Source organism: Pseudopipra pipra, chromosome 3 (assembly GCF_036250125.1).
Source record: "Pseudopipra pipra isolate bDixPip1 chromosome 3, bDixPip1.hap1, whole genome shotgun sequence".
In the NCBI taxonomy this organism is placed as follows: Eukaryota; Metazoa; Chordata; class Aves; order Passeriformes; family Pipridae; genus Pseudopipra; species Pseudopipra pipra.
This window is the reverse complement of record NC_087551.1, coordinates 375,363-401,498: the sequence shown is the minus strand read 5'-3', so window position 1 is coordinate 401,498 and position 26,136 is coordinate 375,363. Positions and strand designations below refer to the sequence as shown.

The 26,136-nt window shown below is 45.6% G+C and overlaps 1 protein-coding gene across 6 annotated transcripts in view; it reads right to left on the bottom strand.

The window, feature by feature from the left end:
• Positions 1-26,136, bottom strand: part of CFAP61 (cilia and flagella associated protein 61) — a 96,198-nt gene that overhangs the window by 19,596 nt on the left and 50,466 nt on the right. For all 6 annotated transcript variants that reach the window (XM_064650903.1, XM_064650899.1, XM_064650900.1 and 3 more), the window contains 7 exons: positions 19,593-19,691; positions 16,905-17,073; positions 14,816-14,987; positions 10,579-10,871; positions 6,459-6,786; positions 6,163-6,254; positions 3,446-3,651 (listed from right to left, as the gene is read on the bottom strand). In XM_064650903.1, coding sequence (XP_064506973.1) covers positions 3,446-3,651; positions 6,163-6,254; positions 6,459-6,786; positions 10,579-10,871; positions 14,816-14,987; positions 16,905-17,073; positions 19,593-19,691 — 1,359 coding nt within the window. The remainder of the gene's footprint in view (positions 1-3,445; positions 3,652-6,162; positions 6,255-6,458; positions 6,787-10,578; positions 10,872-14,815; positions 14,988-16,904; positions 17,074-19,592; positions 19,692-26,136) is intronic.

Sequence of the window (26,136 nt, the reverse complement as noted above, 5' to 3'; positions counted from 1 at the left end):
GTTAACTTTCAGCTCTTATACCGAACACAAATCAGTGAGGAAATTCACTGCTAGGTGCAGTCTCTAATTATTTAAAAGATAATTTGCATGCTACACAGAAATAAATTAGCTCCCAGGTGACAGCTGTTCCTCTGTGTCCATTTCTGGAATGAGATGCCATGCTGGGAAATCTAAATACAGACCAAAAGATTAAAACACTGCACTTTCTTGCCTCACAGGAAGGCCCTCCACAAAACTGAGGCATAAAGAAGGGAGGCATAAAGAACGGATGCTTCAAACCATCAAGTTTACAAGCTTAACTAACAAATCACAACATTTTCACAGTCTACATTCTTTTCACTAAGGGCCCTTCACATCTTGCTAGAAGATGTAACATGTACTAGTTTAAAAGCATTTTTTTTCAAAGCCAAAAAGAAATTCAGTCCTAACCTCAGGTTTGTGCTCATGCAGGGTCCTCACAGACCATGTGAACGATGCCCAAAACAGCTGGGTTGTTTTTGATCACACAAATAGAAACCAGTAAATCCATTTTCCTGCTCCTCACCAAAAGTCAACCAGGCACCACTTTTTATCCACATAAGAGTCAAGACAATCTTCATCTCACAAGAGCTGCTAAACTGTTTTTCAGTGTATCAGTTTTCTAATAACCAGTCTTGTCCTGGCTCAGTTCTAGCACTGTCTACTGTACACTGCACACATATCTATGTACATTGTATGGTGCACTGCAATGTGCAGATGTATATGTATTGTAGATGTGATATATTACGAGAGTACATTATATTGCCAGCCTTCTTCTGCTGCTCTACCCCCTCCTGAGAGCAGCACAGGAATTTGCTGCTTTCAGGAGCAATTTGCTTCCTCCTCTCCCTTTTCTCATCTGTCCTTGCCCTCTGCCTTGGCTGCCTGCAAAGAGTTCCCTTTGCTTTTTGGTCTCCCACCTGCTACACCTGCTGGAGAATGTCCCCTCCTCACAGGATGGGCATGTGCAACAGGAACACCAAGCCTGGGATGAGCAGGAACACGTGTGTGAGAGCACCACAAGAACCACATGAGCGAGGTGATTAAAGAGCAGCATATGTTCATTGCTGAGGAGCAACATATGGGATTTCATACACATGACCAAAGAGCAAGAAGAGAAGGAACAAACCTATCTAAAGATAAGGTATAAAGAAGACTAAAAACCACGGGAGGCAATAAAATAACCAGATAAGAAAAACCTGGCAACTGTAATTCAGGAATTTTGCCACAGGCTAATAAGAGGTGAGATAAAATAAAGAGGCAAAAGGTCCCAAACAACATCCCTGTCTAAAGGCTGTAAAAGACAAGTCCAAAATTAGTTCATCATGACTAATTAGGGAGAACTCAAGAGATGTGATGAGGTCCTGCTAGGTGGTGTCCCTCTGTGCAGCACCCCAGTGACCCCAGGCAGAGCACCAGCCTCGCAGGTCCTGGGGCCTGTGGCAGGGGGTGTGAGAGGACCCCAGCCATGCACAGCTCAGGGCCTGGTGAGCACAGAGCAGGGAAGACACCCCCAGTCTTACAGGAGCAAGTGACTCTCCAGGGAGTGTATGTGCTGCCATCAGGTAAAGCTGCTCCTCTCACTCTTACAGTGCTGCCTGGCCCAACATCCTATTAACAGATCATCACTGGGATCTTCACCTCTCCTGAGATTTTTACAGTCTCTGTGGATGTTTAGAACTTGACCTTACTTTGTAATCCCCTGATCAGCTTGTGCCCTGTGTGTGATCCCATCAGGATCACGAGCACAAGGAAGGCTAACCCATTCTTATTTCTCTGAAGAAGAAATAAGCTGTGTGTTCAGAAAGTTCACGTCTCCTCTCTTCCAAACCTGAGTGCAGCTGTCAGGGAAGCAGGTGAGTGAGCTGCACTGAGGTCCTCAGGCTGGGCTATGTGCCCAACGTGCAACAAGGGAGAGAAAGGGAAAATATGCTAGTTTGGTCAAGGTTAGGAAAATACTGCTACCTGTGCTGCAGGCAGAAATCCCAAAGCAAGATGATTTATTCTTCCAGATGTTGCTGCTGGTGTGAAACTTGCTGGTACATCTAATGACAGACACTGTAACCACATCTGGGCAAACAACCACGGCCTCAGTGTCTGGTTCACACAACAGATGAGCTCACAGCTGCACATGCACATTGCAATGCCAGAAAAAGGACTACTGGTACCTTGCCACAACCTGAATGAGTTCCTTCCAGTGCTCCAAATGTATGAGCTGATCAGCATCAGCCATTACAAGGAAAGAAAATATGTTGTCTTAGTCCATATCTCACACACTTGTGTTACCCTCCTTCAGGTCCTCCTACTGGCCATGTTTGCTGTGTCCCATTCCTCTTTTGTAAAACAAACCCAACATTTGTTATAAATCAAAATCAAGCCCTATACCAGCAATAATTCCCAAGCCTCTCCAGGACCACAGCACATCCTTTACAGCAAACTTTTACCTAAATAACAATGTTGAATCTGAAAATTTTGCTACCATTTGTGCCTTTCTTCCAGTTATAAATATAACAAAATCAGATCTGCAGACTTTTGAGGCACCACTATCAGCTTTGTATCATGATAAAACCTGGCCATTTGGTTCCTGAGCTTGGCTTTCTGTCCCTACCCAGCTGATGTAAGGCAGTACTTCACTTCTCTGTGTGTGACAGTTTACATTCCCAAGCACCATTTGTGAAGGATTTCTTAAAACAAAAATCAAAGCAATGAAAAATTCTCCTCTCTGGAGGAGACAGCACACAGCCCTTGGCTAGAACTAGCCAAGCTCTTCAGTCTCCCTTGGGAGACCTGCCTGGGAATACCTGCCTCCAGGCACAGGCACTGCCCTGTGCTTGCTAAGGCACCTCAAACTCTGCCAGAGCTGTCTCACTGCTGCAGTGCTGCCACCAAAAAGAGTCCTGACACAGCCTGCAGCTCTAACATTAAGTTACAGTAACTCCCTTCCACAGAGCACAAGGTCTAAAGGATAAACTTTAGGGTTTATCACCAGATAAAAGCAGTCAAGTTATTGAGTGTGGCTACCACCAGGAGCAATTTAAAATCTCCCTGGAAATCTCTGGCTTAAAAATTTGATTTAACGTGACAAAAATACTTTTAAAAAGTGACTTCTGAACATGAATCTACAGTAATAAAGGACTCTTCAGGTTCAGCTGAATGATTAAGCCTGCCAAATATTCTAAACAACAGTGGTAAAGACACCAAAATGTTCTTTCAGATGAAAGATGGTCAAGTAAACCATTGCTCCTCCTCTCAATAAATCAGGCACACAGTTCTTTCCAGGAAGGTCTTCAGGACTTGCACTACTACTGATAATTTTGATAAATAATGGAAAACATTTTTAAATCTCTTCATCTACCTCTTGTTCCACAGGAAAACATGCAGAAGACAAATCATAGCAAGGTTTCCTGCACGAGGCAGTGTCCCTCACCTGTACAGGTCTGTGATCTGCCCGGCCCTCCAGCGGTAGAACAGGTCGTTCAGCAGCCGCTCGTGCTGTCCGTACAAGCACAGGTAGTTGGAGACAGGGAAGGGTTCCTTGGAAAAGCAGGTGATGCCATCCACCATCTTGTACTTGCTGAAGTGCATGCTGAAGTAGTTCCCCTGTCCTGCCTCTCCAGTTATTATCTCCGTCCCCTGCAAGAGAGAACCCCAGGAGAGCTGTAGAGGTGAAAGGAACACCTGACCTGGCACATGGACAGGGGCAGCGAGGGGTTCCCAGCCCACAGTTACCACTTCCTAAAACACACAGCCCTTTTTGTTAAATCAAGGGACCATTCTTTGCACTGTGGGTTATAAGGTACTTTGCTGTGGCTTGGACATAGATTTTCCTGTGTGGTTTAGACCTTGATTAACTGCCCACCCAACTGTGCAGCACGAGCTGAGTGCCACTGCAGACACCTGAGGGCATCTGGGCCCTCCGGCTGCACTGGCAGTGACACCAGATCCACAGGGACCTGTGACCTCCTGGAGCAGCAGCTGGAGTCAGGAGGGATGCCGTGGGGCAGCCCAAACAACACTGCATGCCTCTGTTGGGGCAACTCAATTGAACTCTGTTCAGCCTCAGTTATGACAGAGCACACACATGGCACATCCTGCTTTACTGAGGATCCCCTCCTGAGGAATGAAGAACACACCAGCAGGCTTTTACTCTCTCTCTCCAGATTTATAACTCCCCATCTGTATTTTTATACATGTAAATATGTGTATATGCAAACAGTGTAAGTGCAGAGTCCAAATTCATGGCTTGTGGTAAAAGCTGCATGACTGCAGGCAGAGGCTGACACTGCCACATTAACCAGGTCCAGGTGAACTCCAATGCTGCAACCCAGATTTATCACATATCAATGAAGCATTTCTGGCTTTGTGTAACATGTTTCCCAGTAGTCAGGGGTGGGATGTGCTGGAACAGCTTTCCAGCAAGGAGAGAAATAGCCAGAAGGCTCCTGCTCAGTCCCAGAACAACCCTATACACTACATAAACAGCCCTATGTACAGGTGGGGCTGCATCTACAGGAGGCTGCACTGCTCGTAGGATGTTTCCTTCAGGCCGTGTTCTAGACCATTAAATAGTGAATATCAAAGAAAAATATGCATGTACTCACTTACATATGTATATGTGTGTTTATACACACAAACACACACATCTATACAGGATTTAAATTGCTCACACCCAAGTCTTGCTAATTTGAACTGAGGTTGCCCTGTGTTGCCAACACCAACTCTACTGTCAATAAAGTAACACTGTTGAATGTTGATGCTCAAACTGTAGCATTTAGCTTCAGCCACTTAAATCAATCACTTTGAAGACAAAAATGTAAAAATTTGCTTCAAACCTGCCATTGCAGTGGGATGATCACATAGCTTGAAGCTGTTTTTTCAGGCTGTATTCCTGTTCCAGTTTTATACATTTCTACAACCTGTTGCTAGGCTACAGGAACCTTTGGTACTTCCACATCTCAGCTAATACCTTTCACTAGCTTCTCTTACTTCTTCCTTAGAATATTCTTTTAGGATGTACATGAAGTTTCTAGAGTGGCTTTAAAGATGGTCCCTTTTCAGGTAATCAGCAGGTAATCAGAGCAGCAGCAAAAGAATTCTAATCGTGTTCTAGCAATTTGGAGTAACAAAACCAATTTCTCTCTCTGATGGTCCTTTCAGCTTTCCAGCACATCCTACTTTGGATGGTTCATCCTGGATCTGGAAAACAAGGTGAACCATGCTTTGATTCCTCCCCAAAACCATGGATTTCTTTTTAAAATCCAACTTCTTTCTATGGACCACCACTGTCCAAGTTTTAAAGTGAACACTGAAGTAGCCTTTTAAAAGCTGCTGTTTAAATCAACTGCAAGAATGGGCTTGATACAGAAATCCCTGAGGTAAAAGGTACAATCTATGTGAAACAGGAGCTTGCCTAGCTGGATGGTCCTCTCTGGCTTTAAAAGACATTAATCTAGTCCTTTTCTTGTCTCACAAGTCAGTTCTCCAGTAAGAGAAGTGTCTCCATGTCTGTATCCTGGGACAGCCTCCCATGTAGCCCAATGTGTGAAGTGGTTCCCCCTTCCCTGTTCCAAGAGAACCCTCATGGCTGCAGGACTCACTATTTCCTAGCAGTGAAGCACAGAGCACCTCTTCCAGAATAATTCCTACTATTCTAGAAACCAACTGAATTTCCCTGATAAACTGCCAAGTTTTATCATCTGTGTGCATTTCCAGCACCATATTGCAGGGAGGAAAGAGGCTCAGCACTAAGGCTGAAAGCACCAAATCCAGCTAATACTGTCCTATGTCCTGTGCATAGAAATTGGGCATCATTGAAGAAAGCCAAATGTCAGGAAGCGTGGAAACAAACCCCTGAGAGGTTCAGAGAGGTCTGTCACTCCCCTGGTTCAGCAGCTGTACCTGGTGTATGCAGAGCATGCAGGCTCAGCTGACTGGACCACTTCTAACCCCACCTGATGGCAAACACAGCCCCCCCCACGTGCCACACGTTCCCTTTGTGCTGGGAACTGCCACAGACACATCAACCCACACTTCTCAAGGTACTTGGTTACAATTCAGGGTCCTTGGGCAGGTACTGCACTACCCTGACCAGGAACCTCCTTCCAAACAGAGAGTGAACCAAAGAAGTTCCCTTATTTAACTCACCTGGTCACACGGGGCAAGTCCTGTGTCCGAGCGGGTGGGAACTGCTGGTTTGGAAACGTGTAAGTAGTTATAACCTCCAGGAAGAACACCTCCTGCCATAAGTGAAAATGAGATTTATTAAGTCATAAGCAATGAAGAAAATAAAGTATTTGTTTGCCCTCCTTCTGCTGTCATCTTTTTCCACTACATAAGGAGCTTTGAGGGCTGTTCTGCCATGAGATGGCACCTGAGGTGAGATGGACCTGCCTGTATTACAGAACAGGGGAGGAAAGTGGGAGAAATCCAGTGGGACATACCTTTAACTTTACATCCTTTGTACATGGGGATGAGTCCATCTGGGCCTTCTGGTGGCTCAGAACGGGGCTGAAGGGTTGGATCAAAGAGACTCAGCATGGAGGCAGCAAGCTCAAAGCCAATCTCTCTGGAGTTGAAGTTGCTGTGTGTCCATTCATCTTTACAGTATTTCCTGGAGAACTTTGTTAGAGGACCTGCAGCCCTGATGCTGACATCATTGGTGCAGAATTTGGCATCAATCACAAGCTTTCCATCAAAAACAAGGCAAGCATCATTGACTGCCTTAAAGGTTTCATGATCCACTGCCCTGTAGGCAAAGCTAAAAAAAGCCTAAAAAGAGATATAAATAATTGTAGATTATATTATATATTATTTACTGGTTAATTTCATAAATCAAAACCCACACTTTGTTCTGAATGTTATTTATTTAAAAAAAAGAATAGAAAATATAGTATGATTTTATATACACAGATAGATCCTTCTGCTACCAAAATTAAAACAAAGATAGTAGAAAGGAGAATTACCAAACTAGACTCATCTGCTTCTGGTTATTAGATGAGTTTTATTTTAAAAGCTCCAATGTTCACCATATGTGAAACTACTATGAGTGGCCATGTGTATTTTCTGTACAAGCACAGGACATAGACCTGAACCCTCTATGAAGTTGGTTTGCTTCTTTCAAATGCTCAAGTCAACCTGAAACCCCAAGGAATAGAAAAGCACAGTGTACTTTGCCTTCAGCAGGATAACTGTGTATTACAGATGTTTTCCCAACTGTTGAGCCTGTTTACCAACAAACGGAGTTACTCTGGCTGCCAGCACAGGGACAGTCAATGAAATGGAAAGATCAGAAATTAGAAATGCCAACCTCATTCCAACTACAGCAGCATAATTTCAGCCAGTGGAAGCTGCAGAGGCCAAGGAGGTTGTGAGAAGTGCAAGAGGACTGAACATTCACAGGAACAGGAAAGCTTCCAGGTTTGTTATATTTGACAGTGTCATAGATTTTGGAAAGCATATCCAAATTTTGTCAGGACTGAAACACCTCTAACTACTCCAGACCTGGATCATCCTTGCTTTAGGAGGCAGGCTGACCTGTACCTCCCTAAAGCATGGGACTGCTGCACTCTCTAAGGCCAGGCACTAGGCTGGCTGTCCATCAGATCCACCCAGATCACCCAGGCCAGCCCAGAGGAGGCTGTGTCTGCAGGGAAACTATCTGGCACATTTGGCAGTCAGCTGCTGAGGCTGGTAATGAGCACAGCAGATACCTATTTGGTATGTTTTGTTTTGTGAGACTGAAAAAGGTGGGACTTCCACTCTTTGAAAAGATGGCCTGTACTGTCTTAGGCAACCTTAAATCCTGGCACTGAGGTAGGGAATTATCTTGGGACCAGCAGCTACTGAAGTCACAAGCTCATCTTCCCCACAGGAATATTTCAAGGACATTTAAAGAAAATCACCTTAAATCTCTCTTTTGAGTCTCAAAGAAAAAAAGCTAGTGATAATTCCCTCCTTTTGTCTTCTTGTGGCACCTGCACAGTGGCTCTCCTGGGACACCAGGAAGCAGATCAGACAGACCCCACCTCCCCCAGAGAGGAGCCCCGTGACCAGCAGTGCAGAGCAGGTGGTGCTGGAGCAGCCCTGGAGTGGAACAGATGCACAGGCAGCACAGCCCTGGACAGGGATGGTGCCTGAGGAGCAGCTTTGAAACCCAGCACCACCCTCACCTCTGCCAGAGCGCCGCGAGAGCAGATGTGGGAGAAGCTACAACCACGAGCAGTGTCCTCAAAGCTGCCTCATGCCAGGCTGGCAAAACATGGGCCCCAAGCAAGTGTAAAACAAGGGTGCACACTGGACACTGAGGGTTAAAAGGAACAAGAACAACAAGGCTGAGAGATGTTTTGAACAAGATTGTGCTCTGCAAAGGGCACAGATGAAGACTGACCATCACTACAACAGAGTTTGTGAAGCTCCAGAGCCCTCACACAGAGCTTTCCCCATTAGTGCTCTCAGCTTTTAAAATCATTAGATGACAAGTCACAGGTTGCTGTCCCCCATCAAGAAATATTCCTGTACAGGCTGAGGAAAGGGTGGAAGTATGCATTCCCTTGCTGCTTTCATCCTCAATAGCCCAAGACATAACTGTGTCAGGACAAAGCAGCATCCATAATCTGTCCTTCCCTTAGTGCCATCTTAGGGAGGACACAGCTGTGACTTTGGTAAAGGTGTTACCCAGTTGTACCCCCAGAGCTTTCCTGGGGACTAAGTAAAGTGTCACATGCTCACAGCCGGCTGGATGAGCCAGCTGGAAGAGAAGGCACAGGAGAGGGAAGCAAAGGGAGCTGGAAATTTTAGCAACACTGGCACAGCAGAGATGCAGCAGCAGAGGAGCCAGAGCCCCTGGGCTTGTTAGTAGATAAACCAAGTGATGAACTATGCACAGCTAAGGGAATTCTGACCATCTAGGAGAGCAAAATCAGGGAAGCTCTGCCCATGAGGGCAAGGGGACCACACAGCCCCATGTCCTGCTGGCTGACAGGCAGGACAGTGTCACCAGAGGGGAGGGGAGGGCTGCAACCTCCAGGCTGGGAGCCATCTGTCAGCCCAGGCAGGAGGGAGGGAGGCTGCTGCTTTAGGGAAAGAGGAGATTTTCTCCTGTTGTTTTTATCCTGCAGGACTCAACAAATTAAGCCCCCAAGAACTGCCAATCAACAGCTGATACTGGCTCAAATCCCAAAAGGCCCAGGGCTGCTGCAGCACCGATTCCTGCACAGCCTGGTCTCTGGTGAGCACAGCTGCCCTCCTGGCAGAGGCTGCTCTCCCGAGCCTGGCATCCCCTGAGCCTGGCATCCCCTGAGCCCAGCCTCCCAGGCAGCTCGAGCCTTGCAAGGCAGCTGAACTGGTCTTGGAGAATATAAAGCCCCTGACATCACGAGTAATTAAACATCTCCCATCTTAGAGGCTGGAAAAGAGAGATCTTGAGAGGGAAGGACCATGGCTGGAAGAAGAACGAGCAGGGACACAAATGGGCAAGAGAAGCAAACCCCAAGGCAAGGGAGGTTTAAGGGAACAGCCACATGGGCCAGGTGGTGGGGAAAAGAGGGGGGGCTGGTGGGGAGGTGGTGAGTGAATACCAAGTTGCAAGAATGAGAACCACATCGAGATATCTGTGGAAGAATGATAAAAATGGAGGAGTTTCAGGGAAAGAAGAGAGATCTTGAAGAGCTGTGTATGAGAAGAGTGGGAGAAATGTCACTACTGACACGGAGACCAAAGTCCAGAGACCACTATGGGTAAAAGTGCTGTGGGAGGTCTTCACCCCCATGAGGAAGGGTTCAACTATCCCTATGCTAAAAAGAGAAGGGCTGCAGTGCAGGGGAGCCAGCAGGGACCCCAGCACCTGGGGAGCTCTCTGGGAGAGGCACACAGCTTGTCCTTCCCACAGTGACAGCTGCTCCTGCCCAAAGGGTGGGCACACAGCGGGGTGTGCGGGGCAGAACGGCAGCATCCCATGGGGGAGGTTCTGAAGTGACCATCAGAAGTGCTCGCTCCTGTGGATTAGCCCAGTAAAGGAAAACAGAACAATCCTGACCTTTAGGAACAGCTAAAACTTGTTCCCAGCCTCAGAGCAGAGCCACACCTGTGAGTGTGCTTACACCTAAGATATTAGTACTGGAGCTGAACAGAACTGCAGTCATTGATGTAAAGGGAGAGAAATCTGCTAAAATACATTTTCATTAAGTTACATAGTAGGCCTCTCTATCCTAATGTTTTTGGCTTCTACTGTGACTTAATCAAGTGCACATAACTATTGACAGGAGTAACTGCACACATTTAAATAAGGAAAGGTTTTCTGGAATTACTCAGAAAATGAATTAAGAGTATTTGTCACTCAGCAGCAAACTACTACTTGTGTATCAGGTGACTTAAATACATTTTAATCCAAATCAGTCAGGGCATTAACGATGGGTTTCTTTGGATTTTTAGAAAGCCAATCCTTGAGACTAACAAGTGAACGTTCAGTCTCCTAGAGACAATGAGAAACAGATAAATCAGTGAGGGACTACCTAAACGTGATGGCCTTTGTCTGAAGGGGATGCACTGAAAGCACACACTTACTGAGCACTGCAGCCTCAGCGGGGCTGTGGCAGTGGTGAAGGCAGCCCAGGTGATCAGCTCCGGGTCGCTGCCCTCGCCCCACTGTGCCAGGACACTGTCCCCGTGCAGGGCCACGCCAGCCTGGGCCAGGGCCTCCCGGACAGCGCCCTCCACCTCGGCGCTGGGGAGACAGGGAACGTCCGAGCCGAGCGGGGGCTGCACGAGGTGGATGCGAGAGCCATCAATTCCAAGAGATAAGAGGGTTTCTACTGTGGTGTAAATGTCAATTGTATTCCCATAGACAATGACGTTCCCTAAGAGGAAAAAAAAGGGAGGAAAATTTCTAAGACATACAATGAAAACCTTATTAGGATAACTCAGATGATAATAACGTGAAATTGCTCTCTTTGACCCTCTTATTTCTCTGATGCTATGAAGCAAACAATGTTACCTAGCAACAGCAGCTAAGATAATTTAGTAAAGAATCTGCACAAAACATCCCACAAAGTAGGCAAGTACTTAACACAGAAGTATGACATTCATCCTGACCCCATAATTTGAAATTATTTTGATTGAAAAGCCTCTAGGGGGGGAAAAAAAAAATCACCATTTTTTTGTTCTCTCTCCTCAATTTTGCTTGTTCAAAGGACTGATGGAGGAGGGAGCAGACAGGAGCAAATTAAATACATGATGCAGAAAAACCCCACAAACTGTGGAAAGGTCAAGTTATAGAAAACAAGCCTTTGTGCCACATGGTCATCAGCGCTGCAGCTTCTTTCTGCCAAAGCCTGATCTCCAGAGAATGGGGTCAGCCCTGCAGACACCCTGTCCCACCACCATGGCAGGCAGAGCTCTGCACCGCTCTCTCGAGGTGCCTCCCTCCCTCCCATCACACAAGCTCTGAGCCAGCCAGGCTCCATCCCTCCTCATGCTGGAAGTCAGCAAGCTGGACACAGACATGATCAGCTGCTGGGACAGCAGTGTGTGGGTCCTGCTGCTCCTTCTGCAGAAACCGCTCCTGAAACCAGCTCCATCTTCCCACCCTGGGCACCCAACCCAACACACACCTCCCACCTGCCACTGCAGAGCCACAGGGCAGGGCTTGCACGTTCCTGTCCTGAACTGGTGCCACTTCAAAGGGCACAGTCAGAGCTGAGCAGGAATACATGGGGATGGGAGAGTCCTGTTCTGTGTGAGCACAGCAGGACTCTCCAGCCTAACAGCTAAAGCCCTCCTGGTGATAAGGGAGGCAGAGCTGGGATGCATCGGAGCAGCTGCATGTTTTATCTCAGGATGGTCTAATATAAAACACACAAACATTCCTCTGAGCAGGGACTGAAACACACTCCTCTCCTGCCCATTCCAAGCACAGGAGAGCTGAGCCAGGCCTGCCCCAGCCCCAAGCTCCAGCCTCGGGGCAGGAACAGCTCTACCTGCCTGCCAATGTCCACATCAGCTCCTGCATGCTGGCTGTCTCAGGACAAGGATCTGACCTGCCAGCACGAGGATGCATCAAAAGCACAGTCCTCGTGCTTTAATGTCCCATACCTGGGCAGTGCTGCAACTAACCTGCCCATTCATCTCAGCACTGGCATTTATGTCTTGCCACGAGTGACAGCACCCCCTATACATAAATTGTATTATTTACAGGCTAAGCTGATTTCACTGGGACCACGTTTTACTGCATGAGACACAGGGCAATACTAAACTGAACATGCACACAGCCCAAGCTCCCAAGAATATTAATGATAAAAATGTTAACAGATGTTCTACCATTCCCCTTTGATTACAAGGTTATTTTATTTGTCCCTATCAGTTTAGCTATTTGTAGCTGCCAAATAAACATCTCTCTTCATAGCTGCCAGAGAACAGAACCACCCCATGAGTACACTGCTCAGAAATTATGGAAAACATGTTTTTACTGTTCACAGCAATGACCAGAGGAACAGAACAATTTTACCTACAAATGCATCACTTTGAAATCATAAGAAGAAAGATCTTACTAATTCCATAAATATCATACAGAACAAGGGAATTCTGTCCAATATGTTCATCACTGAGCTGACTTTCCAAGCCAGAACCCATTCTGTGGCTCGTGCCTGCCAGGACACCTGTCTGCAGGCAGTCCTGGCCTCAGGAAAGGCCCAAAAGAGAAGACAGACATAAAACTGATCATTTTTTCCCTGCTGCAGCAAGGTACAATGCAAGAAGCAACGAAGCAGAACTTGGGGTGAAAGACCAGATTTGCTACACTCATTTTCAGTAACTCAGCACGCTGAGAGTGCAGGCAAGAAGGTGGTGTGCAGGTGCTGACAGCCTCATGCTATGTTTACACACTTCAGATTTGTGAGGAATGAAACACCAGGAGCTGAAGAGGCTACAGTGGCTGGAAAAGGAGGATGAGGAGGGCTTCCCAGAGGCATGGCCCAGCAAAGCTCCATTCTGCCTCTGGGGCAAGGCTGGGCTGAGACACTTTTGCCATTTGGCAGCACCAGTTCCCTCAGAAGGAAGCTCAGTTTCTGCATTAGACACTGGCATTTAGGGAAATACAAGATCAGATTCAAGCCCCACATTTGTCATGGAAAATTAAAATTCTGTTTTATATGGTAATATTAAATACAACTGCATTAGATCAGGGAAAGCAGTGCTCCTTTACTGACCTCTTGTAAATCAACAATTTACTGCTTCTGCTTATTACAATATTAGTGGCTTTTTAGATGACAGTGCTAGTAGTCTAAGAACTACAGATATTCATTATGGACTGAAATTATGTCCACTGGACAGAGAGCAGTTGCTCAGGATGCTTTTATTATTTAACTACATGAAAATGCATCTGAGTAAACATAATAATCTTTCACGGAAAAAGCAGCCATAAATAAAGATCATTACAGTAGTTTTATCATTTATTACCCGAGTGTCAGCATCCTGCTGCAGAGAAGACTCATTCATTTTCCACAAGTGGAAGCACAAGATTTCGGTGACCCCAGCATGACCTGAACCTTTGCAGTTTGCAAAAGCTAAAGGAGAAACCCAGTATGAGCCAAAGCATCAGTGGCTTCGGTAGGTGGTTCATGCACTGGAATTTTAATGCGAGAGTATTCCCACAAACACGCTTTTAAGAAGGCAGTAAACTATGCTTGGGTATGGAGAGAAAATAATTGCTCCATTTTGGGCCATTAAAGCAGTTTTGTTCCTTCCTTTACTTCCACCCCACTTTCTATGTTCGTGGCAAGTGCAGAGCTAACGGGAGATGGATTTCAGTAGTCCCCACTCCAGCTGTCCCAGGTTCCATGCACCAGCCGGGTTTCACAGCAAAGCCACAGGAGCAGCCACGGGGCCAGGGCTCACCCTGCTCCAGGGTTCACCCTGCTCCAGGGCTCACCCTGCTCCAGGGCTCACCCTGCTCCAGGGCTCACCCTGCTCCAGGGCTCACCCTGCTCCAGGGCTGGCCACAGCACTCCCCTAAAGGAATGCCAGGGGTGTGAGCCTGGCACCACAGCACTGCCAGTTCTCATTACACTCAGGAGAGAGAACACACATCTTCAGGACAGTCCTTGGGACAGGAACTCCCCCCAGACAGCTTTCCTGCTCTGAACTGTCCTAACTCAGAGCTGGCAGGAGCTGACACAACATGAACTCACTGCCTGCCTACCTCTGTTTCTGTAGTTCAAAGCTGCCTGGGAAGCCTGGATGATCCCAGGTATTTTCAACAGCAAACACAGTGGATGAACTAACGAATACATGAGCAGAGTACATGCACCAAGGCTGAGGAAGTACAGGCATGGGGGACGTCTAAACAAATGTCTGATTTTAAGGGTTACAAAGAGAATACCAGGAGATTGCAGTTCTCTGTGAAAATCTGTAACTAGTGCAACTGAATACAGTGCTGACAGAGACTTCCTAATTTAGACCTGTTTTCTTTGTGTTACATCACATCTATATAACAGAAAAACACATCCACTAATTAAATTATTATTTAATTGGCTAATTAATGACTCCAGCCAGATTTGCATTTAGGACTCATTTTGTTTTATATAATAATAACTGCAGATAATTAATCTATCTCAAGCCTTTCTTTCCTAGCTAAATATGCTGGGTATCAAAAATGACAACAAATTGTAAATTAATCTGGAAAACAAAGCACAGCAGATGAAAGACTTTGTTAGAATTAATCAGGCACCAATTATACCACGGAATTAAGGAACCACTAAGCCTAGGAAACATTTCTGTAAGTGTGCACACGTTAAAGCCCCCTTACCTCTGGAGCTGACCAGGTTTTCCTGCAGCCAGTGTGCTGCCCACAAGCAATCCTGGTCATCGTTGAGAGTGAAGTGATTGGAAGGGATTTTCCCCGTGCATCTCTGTGGCCACTCACTCATGACTTGGCTGTCAGTTGGGAGTTTGATATCTGCTCCAGTGGGAGCCAGGGCCTGGGAGGGATGAATTGGTGAGCAAGTGGTTATCTGGCACATACCTTGGAGACATTAAAAGACAATGACACACTCACTTTGAATGCCTCAGGCTGCTGTCCATGCACACCCCAACCCTCCTTCACACTCAGCAGCAGCAAACACACCCGTGGCCACAGAACATGGATTCCTGCTGGGCTGAGTTCACACACTGTGCATGTATTCCCTGTTTTCCATGGCTTGTGGGTGACCATTCCAAACAGCAGTGCCAGTACAAGTGGAAGCACATGGCAAACACCACAGGCTGCACAGCAAACAGTAGAAATACCCCAACACACAGCTGAGGGATCTCTGCAGTTCTCTGACTAACAGACAACTTGAAAAGGAGATTCTTTGTTGGCTCAGACTGCCTCCACTTTTTCTCAGCAAAATCAACTTTCTAAAATAAGAGATTTTGTCCCAGAGGAAGGGGCAAAAACCTGCTTTATGGTTCAAATATCAGGATTCAGTACCATGTTCACTGTATGATGCTGCTTTACAGTAACAAACTCCACCTGAATTACACAAAGCAAAAAGGGAGTCTCATACAGGACTTGTGCAGCACCAGTGATCCACATCCTGAGCAGTGTTCTCACAGCCAACCACATCAACTGAAATCAGGTTGGGTCACATAAAACCAGGCATGGCATCAAAAGACCTTACTCAACAAGAGAATCCTCTAAATCATAACAAATGTTTTAGTAGGCATTGATTTGACTGCTAACCAAATAAGGGACAACCTATAAAAAGGATGGACTGGAGCTCTGTGTAATAAAACAGAAGCCAGACGATAAAACTAATTCCTTCCTGTCCTTCTGTAGAGCTTAGAAGTGAGAATAGATGATGGGATTTCTTCTCAAAGGCAGGTAAACCCTGACTTTTCACTTGCTTTCTTTATCTTTCTTTCTCCTCCCCTGCAGTTACTGCCCATAAATTATTTTGCAAGTTAGAGTTACCTCCAAACATCTTTTCCTAGGAGCACTTTTTCAGCCCACACTTCAGCTTTTGTTTCATCCCCACTGAACAGTGACCACAGGCTGCTGTTTAAGTGTGGTTCTGCCCTGAGAGATGATCACAAACCCCCCAGCCTGCTGTACACATGCAGACAGACCCTGCTGTGGGCTGAACACCCTCATGTTCATGTGTGGGACATGGCACAGCACTGTACAACCTGCAGACACGTGCTGAGATTCATCTCCTGATTTTAAGGGCAAAACGCCTTGCTCACAACTCCTATCCCAAACCACTCAGCAAGGCAAAGTCCTGCAGCAAGAGGGCTGTGCCAAGCTGCCTGTTTGGTTACACAGCCTGATGGCCCTGTGGGGACACATGAGCCAGAACCAGCCCTGCCCGTGGGGTCCGAGCGGAAGCTGAGCCTGTGGGGCTGGAGCTCAGCTTGATTCCACATCTTACACGCAGCTAAGGGTCAGCTTCAGTCTCAGTGCAAACTCAACTTGTGTGCTACAATACCAAGCAGCATCACAGACATGCCTAGGCATGGTCATCACGTGAGACAAGCCATTAATTTGATAAGGAATTCTCTCCACTGCCAAAACTAGGTCAAATGGCATTAGACCAGCTGGAGTTAAGTCTCCTGTGGCTGGGGCCACATGTCAACTGGACCTACTCTCAGCAGGTTTCATGGTCACAGTGGCAAAAACACCAGCAGCTTTGCTTCGTCCCCAGTCCTGAGCAGTGCCACTGCTGGTGGGGACTTGTGTCCAACCCCTCCTGTCCCCTGAGCTCGGCTGCGGCACCGACACAGCCCAACGCGCTGCACTGAAGGGCTCAGACTGCCTGGAGCTACCCTTGCTAAGGTCAGCTCTGCTGATCCCACAACACTGTTCACTGGAGGCACTGGGAATGCTGGGCTGCTTTGCACTCTGCACACCACCTCACCTGGTAGTTCTGCCCCGTGCACAGCACTAGGTAGTCGTATGGTACTTTCTTCTCCTCGGAAACAACTACGTATTTGGCAGCACGATTTATGCCAGTCATTTTACCAACTACAACGTTAACCCAGGAACAAAGTGACATCTGTGCATAATCTTCATCATTAAAACAGTGGCTGTGAAGAAAGAATATCTGTAAGTGACATTTCAGCAGCTGACAGCAGGCATTAATTAGACATCTGGTGAGCTCGGCCGTGGCCCTCAGTGGTTCCGCCTGCTCCCTCACTGTGAGTTTGCCACAGTCTATGGCAAAAGACCAGTCATTATCAAGTACTCAGTTACAAATTGTCAACTTTCTGCTGAAACCAAACAATCCCTCCCAGCACTGGGCCATACAACCACATAATTTAAGAACAAAGTCAGAAATATATGCTTTACTCTGCTTTTCCTTTGCAGGCTGATGAGAGGAGGCTTTTGCACCTGCAAAGAAAATACTTTAACGGTCCAATTTTTTCTCCAAGACAAGTCTCTCTCATTCAGCTTTTTTGCTGCCTTTGCTATTCAGCTTCACTGGTCATGGCTGTGGTGAGACAAATGCAGGGAAGGCACCACTAGCATTTTAGCATCTGTGTTCCAAAGTATTAGTCCAAAAAGTTTAAAAATTAATAGAAAGCTATGAAAATTGTTGTGAGAGCTAAAAGGAAAAGGCAGAGGTCTCAAAACTCCTGTTGGTGACTCTTTTACAAATGAACCTCTCCACAATGCAAGAATAACAAATTCTGAGAACATACTAAACTGTTCCTCTACCCCAAACTTCCAAAAGCCTCTAAGATGCAACTGAATTCCTCTGCGACGGTCTGGGTGTGCATAGAGCACACCCTACAAGCACCCCTTTCTCCCACAAGCCCAAAAGTGATTAATCCAAGGGGCTGGGCCCGTGCTCTAGCGCCTGATGCCCTTCTGTGGCACTGGTGGCCACAGCAGAGAGCATGGGCAGAGAGCAGCACTCCGAGCTGTGACCCTGCCATCAGTGCCAGGGTGCACATCCTAACACAGCAGCTTGTTACCCACTTCCCAAAGCTGGCATTCAGGATGCCACAGGAACAAACACAGTTGCTTTCATGACCTGGATTGCCAGGCTTTCTGAGGTGCTCTGCATCCTCTGCACTCACAGATACCAGAGGCAAATAAATGAGAACCACTGACAATTCTAAACTGTAATCATGAAGAAATCTATAAATAAGGTGGACATCAAGGACAGGGGAGGGTTTTCAAAAGCACCTTCATAATTGAGGTGCACAGCTCCCAGGAGACTGACACTCCAAAATCACAGGGATGCTTTCAGAAATCATACCCTGCAGAGTTTAATTTTCACTCTTAATCTGCTTTCAGATTTTAACAGCTAAATCTAGTGAGGCAGCTCTGAACCATAACTTTCCATCAGGCAGGCTGCTTTGTTAGTACAACTGGTTCTTACAGTGCACTTAGGAAAAAGAGTACATGCATTTATGTGAGCATATAACCCCTTCATTTGCTAGATTTGTACTTGAACACACCTCTTTCTACAGTAAAAAATTAATTCAGGTAACTACTTATAAAAAACTTCTTGGCAGGGCAAAATACCAAATGAGATCAGGTGGTTTTACACAGGTTCCCATCACATCATTTTCACATCTTTGTAGAGATCTCATTTGTAAGGTTCAGCAAGCAGACATGGAGTTGTTTTGTCATTTAAAGAGCCAGCCCTGTAGTGCACTGCTGCTCACTGACGACAAGATTTGGTAAAATACAATGCGCAGGCTCCAAAGAGTCACATAACAAATCTAAATAACTTACACTAAGTTCATTCCCCAGCTATTCAGAATAAATGATCCATTTTAATTCCATGCTTCTCAAAGCCCAGAACAGTCATGTTCCTGTCTACAGGGAGGACTTCTAGTCACTATTCCAAAATAAAAACTAAAGCCATCAAAACAAAATCGGTGTATTTAAGTGAGAATTATGTTCTGCGAATTTTAATAAGGTAACATTTTATCCCATGAAATGGAAGATATCTTACAGTGTTTGACAGTCCCCAGACACAGTCAGGGCTCTCACCATCTTCCCCTCAGCTGCTGTCCAGCAGCCCCAGCTCTGGGACCACGCTGTGGCTGGGACTGGGGACAGAGTGTCACAGCCCAGGGACTGGCACACACAGCCCGTGAGCAGAACTGATGCAACACAGCTCTGCCAAACTGATCCACAGCAACAATCCTGACATTTCCCCTCTGCCATCAGTGGGCTCTGCACCTCACCACGTCCTGCTCTGAGTCAGTCACTGATCATTTTACTAATATTAATTCCTGTACATTCTTTGCTTCAGCATTATTTGGAACAAAATCCATGAAAGTTAAAACCCAAGTAAGATTTAAAAAGCAAGCAGATGTCTTCTGTCATTTAACCTGGGATCTAAACAACCTAAAAAGCCTTGGAAGGTAGAGACCAGTGGATTGCTGTCCAGAAGTTACTGCTTTGGCACTATTTCCCTCCTCATAGTTCTACCCAGTTCCTCCAGATGAGTGCATGCTGGATGGACAGACTGGAGCATTTTGGGGCTGTCTATGGATCTAGCTAAAATTTAGGAAAGGTTCACAAGAATTACAAGGTGTTATGTTTTCTGCTGGAGCTACAAAAGTGTTTAGATGTGAAGTCAAACCTGTTAATTAAAAATCTTCTACGCTTGGAGCCTGGTGGATCTTTTCCTGGAAGGCCATGAACTGAAATCAAGGTCAGGTTGTTGAACTTCAGACGAGGCCTGTGGAAAGAAAAACAAACAGCCCCATGTGGACCAGAAATTCAGAGGGCACGTCAAAGGAACAGTACAGAACTCCTTGTTCAGGAGGATACAGAAAGCAATTCCTTTGCACAAGCACAAAGTGTTTGGTCATTTTGCTCAGATACAGGTGTCTCTGGATACAAGAAGAACAATTTCCACTGCAGTTTCAGTAACACTGAGGGGGGGGGGACACAAGACTAACAGTATGTTGAACTAAATGTGATCTGACATTTAAAAACAAATAAATATTACAAGTGATTAAGCCTTCTAATCTTCAAGGCTTTCTGTAAGTTAAGGATGGACTGATGCAAATGGTACAAAGGAATCAGAATGTTTTTTATCAACCAATGTTAATTTGTTATTCATACATTTAAAAAATATATTCAAACAAAGTTAAAGGTCATACTTAAACCAAGGAATTTCAAGGTTATGGCTGCCCCTCTCAAAATGCATATTAATAGTTTAATTCTGGATTATGGATTATCTGTGGTAAATCTCCATGCATACTCAGGCCGAGCACAAAGTAATAAATAGCCTTAATGTAACAAAGTGCATATATTTATACAGATTATGGGCCTGATTCTCATTTAAATTAAGGTCACTCTGCAGAGGTGGGTGTAAATAGAATTTGCTCTTCATTTATGGCCACATTATGCTGGCTGAGTGATACAAAATGGTCTTCATGTAAATGAGAGCAAGGCTGCTCCCCGAAGCTGAATGTGGAGTGATGCCATCTGCACACAGGGACTGCTGCAGTGGGGCACACACAGAGCCTCGACAGGAACCCCACACACCTACACAGCAGGGCTCCTGGGCAATTAGTGTACCTGGGCTTAATTACACAAACACCCCAGACACCCTCCTGCCCTCGCAGCAAGGAGGTTTCCTTTCAGCGTGGAGCCCAAGCCATCTCTGTACACACTGCATGGCCTCTTGCCAACAGGTCTCCAAACCCAGGTGCTACAATAACATTGGGTTTCAATGACATTAACAATATTTAGGATGAAAACATTGCAAGCAAGCATCAGAAACATGACAGAACAAAGGTCCAAGGCAACATAAATGTGCCTCTTTTGCATGACTGCACTATGATGCACTTTATTGATCTGGTCACATACCATTTTCCTCTGCAGATGCTCTACCTCTATTGAGTCCACACACACTCCTCCAGGATTTCCTCAGTCATATGGTATTTGTTCCCTGCTTCCCCATTGAGCGGGAGGCTTCAATTCAGAGCTTTCACTCAGTACCATTTACTAACTAATGATTTACTTCTACCTCAGCGCTCCCATGGCATCCCCATATGCCCCAAACATTAATTCATGTTTCCCATTCATTCATCTCGAAGGCATCAAAATGTTGATTAGCATCTCCTTAGCATACTGGGATGAAATGAGTCATATCTTTGATTCCCACTCTACACTGAGAACAGCCCAGGCACAAAGCCCCCTGGATGAGCTACCCCGGGCCGTGCTGGTGCTGGGGGCAGGATGCAGAGCCCCTGGGGCTGGTGCCCGCCCTGCCCGCGCTCCCAGTGCTGCACAGCTCCGGGCACAGCTCGCTGCAAACAGCAGTCCTGCCTTCAAACAGAGCAAACTGCTTCTGCTGCTGACTGTCACATTTGTTCAGTCTTTAAGCACAGGCTGGTACTTGGGAAAATGATCAGAATCTTTCAATAAGTAACTGTAGCTGCAATGCCCAACCCCAGGATTTACAACACGTTCACATATCCAGTGGTCACCAGAGGGGAGCTGAGTGCTCAGCCACGGCTCCTGCTGGGCACTGGCACAGTCACCACAGGGAGACAGGCTGGGGGACTGGGACCAGCTCACTCCACACCATCCTCCCCTTTCCTCCACAGAGCTTTGTTATTTCTAGGCTAACAGAAGGATGGCTTATTTACTGCAGCTTTTGATTCCTTACTGCTGCCTAAAAGCTCTTAATAACTGAAAAACAACCAAGGCTCTGGAAACAGGTAGTGGGTGTCAGGGGAGGGAATGACTTACACACTGCTAATAAATATAACAATGCCTGACAGGAAACAGGGCAAAGCAGAGGTTCCCATTTGGTGAAAAAGTCTTCAAGTTAAGAGACTGAACCAGTGCAACATTAAACAAGTGCACCTGCATTTTAGAAGCAAATAATTCCAGCAGGGATTCACGTTGCTGTGGATACAGAGGGAAGAACAGCTCAAAGATACTGGTAAAGCAGGGAGGGATTAGAGTATCTAGGGAAATAAGTAAAAGGTGTTGGGTTTCAGTGCACAGCTCTAGAGACAGGCTACAAAAAAAAGTCAGAACACTCTTGTCCTCAGAATAATACAGGGTTGTCAATTTACTGTGAGCATAATCAAAGGGACAAACAGAAAAGTTTTAGTACAGTATTTACATATATCCTGTTGTTTGTGAATCTGTTAGAATATTCCTTGCTTGTTTTTCTGGATTTTTGCCTGATGTCTTGCTACCTTTTTTTTTTCCCCTTCTGTGTGCAGAATAACCATGGAGGCTTAGATGGTAGAAACTGCCTGAACAAATAATTTAATCAATTGCTTTCATTAAGCCCCTCATTATCACAATAACTCACATCACTTTTGTTACAAAAAAATAAAGTGCAGTAAAGTAGTCCCCATGAACCTAAATATATCAATTTATTTGAAATCATGCATTTTTTAAAATTATTTTTCCAGTAATTTTTAAAATCTAAAATAAAAAAGGGAGACAGAAGATAATGCTTTATCTGGCTCCCAAAATTGTAAACTATGTGCACTGTTCTCCTGTACACATAATCTTTAAAAGATAATATCTGGAATTATAACCTATCTAAAACTAAACTCCTAATGCCACTTGGATCCTTAGGTTCCCTGTAACACAGTCCCTGTAAAAATCACATCTTGAGATAGTTCTGAAAATGGTAAAACATAGTGTAATTTCAGCACTAAATGCTGAAAGCTGCAGTGTGAAAGCCTTGCATTGACAAAACTTCAAAATCAAAGACCTGTCCTGAAACAGAAAAAGGAACCTTGAGATTTTTGTGGGGAGGAAGGAGCCCAGGACGAGAGATGACGATAAAGTCCCAGCAAGCAATACCCTGGTGTTGAAGGCACAGAAACTCATTGAACAAGGCAGATATAGGCAGCAGTTTCCCTTTTCCCCAAAATATAACCATTTATCCAAAGCAGGACCCCTTTTTGAGGAAACATTTCAAGAACTCAGCAATTGGGATTTGACTTGGAGAACAGACTTCACCAAAAGGAAAAGATATTCCAACAGCTTTTCCAGCTCCACACAAAACTCCAAGTAAAAATGCCCAGCTTAAAGGTTGCTCATACTAATAACCAGACAGAAAGCCCACTCATTGCTGCTCCTGCTCCAGGATAAACACGTTACTCAGCATCCAGGGCTGCTCTGAGCACCCTTTGCAGGCGGTGTTTCCATGCTGCCTGCACGCTCCCTTTGCTTTGCTGGAGCCTTCAGTCAGCCACAGCAGCAGCCCAAGGGTTTGCTGTTTGTACCAACACCTACCAAAAGTGCTCCAGAACCTCCTCTGAGTGCATCAGCTGCAGCCCCCAAGCAGCATTCCAGCTTCACTGCTGACCAACAGATGTCCAGCTACAAGTTATCCCTCTTTAATTACAAGTAAATAAAGATTATCCAGTTCTTAGGAAAAAGTGTTAAGATTGTGAATGAATTTGCATCATGAAAGAAAGGACAACAACAAAGTATTTACACCAGGACACTTGTCCCTGAAAGGGTCAAGGAGGGGCTTTCCACACATCTGTGTGTTTTCCAACCTGTGTCCATGACTGTCCCTCCCATGCCCAGCGACACAGAGAACACACCAACTGAACCAAAGAGAAGGGAGTCTCCTGGGCAGCAGCTCCTGTGGGATTGCCACTCCCGAGCCCAGGGCACGGGGAAGCCACTGCTTACTTCAGTGGGAGAAGTCACCCCTTCTCCTTCCCAGAACACCAAATATTTCCATTCCAAGACAGGTCACAGCACTGGGAAATTCACCACCCTCTTTCATTTCAGAAAACACTCTAAATCCTTCAGAACAGAGAGATTAAAAGAAAAATGTTTGTGTCTGATTTTGATTTTTAAAAAACTCCAGATGCAATTTATTTAAAAACAAGAGTCACTTTTTTAAATGACACCTCAGAAAAATATTTCATCATATCCCAATTACTTCCTCCTGGTATCAAAACAACATGCTTCCTTCAAAAAGTTACATGTTTGATGGAACAGCACTTTTTAGTGTTGTTTTTTTCAGGCACTTCCCACCAGGTTTCTTGGTGATGAATTTTACCAGATGCTGTCATCCAAGGAAGAGGAGCCTATAAGCCCAGGCCACGAAAGCCACCACTGTCACCACTTTTGACATCCTAGCAAAAATCCATTAAAAAAGCTAAAGAATATTTCCTTCACCCTTTGACTAACACCCTTCAAGGATGCTGGGAGTGCTTCTCTCCACCCCACCTCCCTCAACATTATTACCCCACTAAACCCAAACACAGCCCTGTACCAGTTACTTGAAAGAAAATTAACTCTCTCCCAGCCAAAACCAGGGCAATACTGTGTCAAAGCTGTTCCTCTTCAGTTAAATTTGTCTTCTCCTGCTAACTTATCCTCTCCCTCTTCCCCCTTTAAGGGATCAGTCCTAAATTCCCTTCTATGGGGTTATTTTACTGCTTGTCTCTCTCATCCTCTGCACTGACCCTTTTCCTAGAGAATATAGCTAAACACATCAGCAACTCTGACTCTGCTACCTTCCAATTCTTTTATTAATCCCTCCTTTTTTTAGGCAGCTTTATAGCACCCCACAATCTTGATTTCTCCGTTACCAAACATGTCTTTCCAGTTTCTTCTTTCAAACTCCCATCCATCTCACACTCATTTCTCTGTAACATCTCAGCCTCCTCTGTGGCAGTCACTGCTTCTGTCCTTCCAGCCACCTTTCACTGCCCAGCAACTGGTTTTGCTTTCCTCACCTCTGTTATCTTTTCCTATCCTTTTTTGCAACGTTCTTCTTCCACTGATTGTGGCTCTACAATGTAATTCAGTTGAGCCTTTTTTCCTTTGTTAGACTAATCCTTTTCTGCACTTTTCTTCTCAACCCATACTGACCTTGGCAATTTTACCACTAAGCTCTTCTCCCTCCCTTACCCACCTTGTTACATTTTCTCCCAAGCCTCTGACAAGCTGCCACCAGGCTTTGAGTGTGCTGATCCCACTCAAATGCAGCACTTACCAGCAGACTTTTAACACCACACCACCAAGGGCCAACTACCTGTTTATTCACATATTTGCTTATTTCTTTCCTTAGTCCAACATCACTTCAGGCTCAAACATGAACTGCCCTAACACTCTGCACTGAGCAGTACTGTGAGCACACAGTCAACTTTTGTAGCACACTACAGACCACGTGAGGACTCATCTGACAGAGTTACACATTTCTTAGGAGGTTCTTCCAAAAACTTAGAGGATCCTGTCAAGATCTGTGGCATTTCCAGGATCTAGCTTATTAAAATCAATGTGGCCAAGTCCTTACAGTATGAATTGCTCAGAACAGGGAAATGTAAAGAGCTCTTTCCTTGGCCCATGCAAAATACATGGCTAATCAGACCCACCCAAATCCTTGCACGGGTCATTCACAGCTACGGAGTTCACAAGGGCAGCCCTACCATCCCAAACCTCAGGTAGCTTTGAGTCTGCCCAAATCAAAGTACCATCCAACCACTGCTTCAGTGAGAGCGCTTCCCTCCTAAAATTTCAATTTTCATTCCACAAGTGTTCCAGCAATTATTTTTCTAGACAGAAAATGAGGGTTATCTGATGATGGCCTTGGTAGTTACAGTCTCTCACTGTTTAATTGCCTGGCAGAGTCCAAATCACAGTTCAGAGGCATCATCTCCATTTTCCACAAATATAGGTACCATAAACTGGGCAGTAAAACTACAGCGTGGTTGAAATTTTGTTGGTTTGCCTACTGCTGGGCGAGTGCTTCAGTGAATAACAGTGCAAATTCCAGCTTGTTAATTGGACACTTTGAACATTATTGGCCAATCCCCCACGTTAAAACTATGGTGGCAGGGGTGCTATGGCTGTCTACTTACCAGAGTCCAGTTTTCCAGATTACTGCAGAGGAGAGGAGTATTTTGACTCTGTGATGTTGCCTGATGCAGATCTGGCAACACTACCTTCACAGAGATGACAGAGCATGCACCCCAGAAACACCTCCTGACATCAGACAGACTGTCCTTGAACCTGAAGGGCTTGAGGTTAGTCCCAGCTGATGCCCAAGGACCCCACGTGCTCCTCCTCCAAGCAGGAGCACACATATTGTATATTCTGAGGCACCACCATGGTGCCAGGTCCTCATGCCAGAGAGCTGGCAGCCCAGGAAGGACAGGGACACAGCTGGGCCA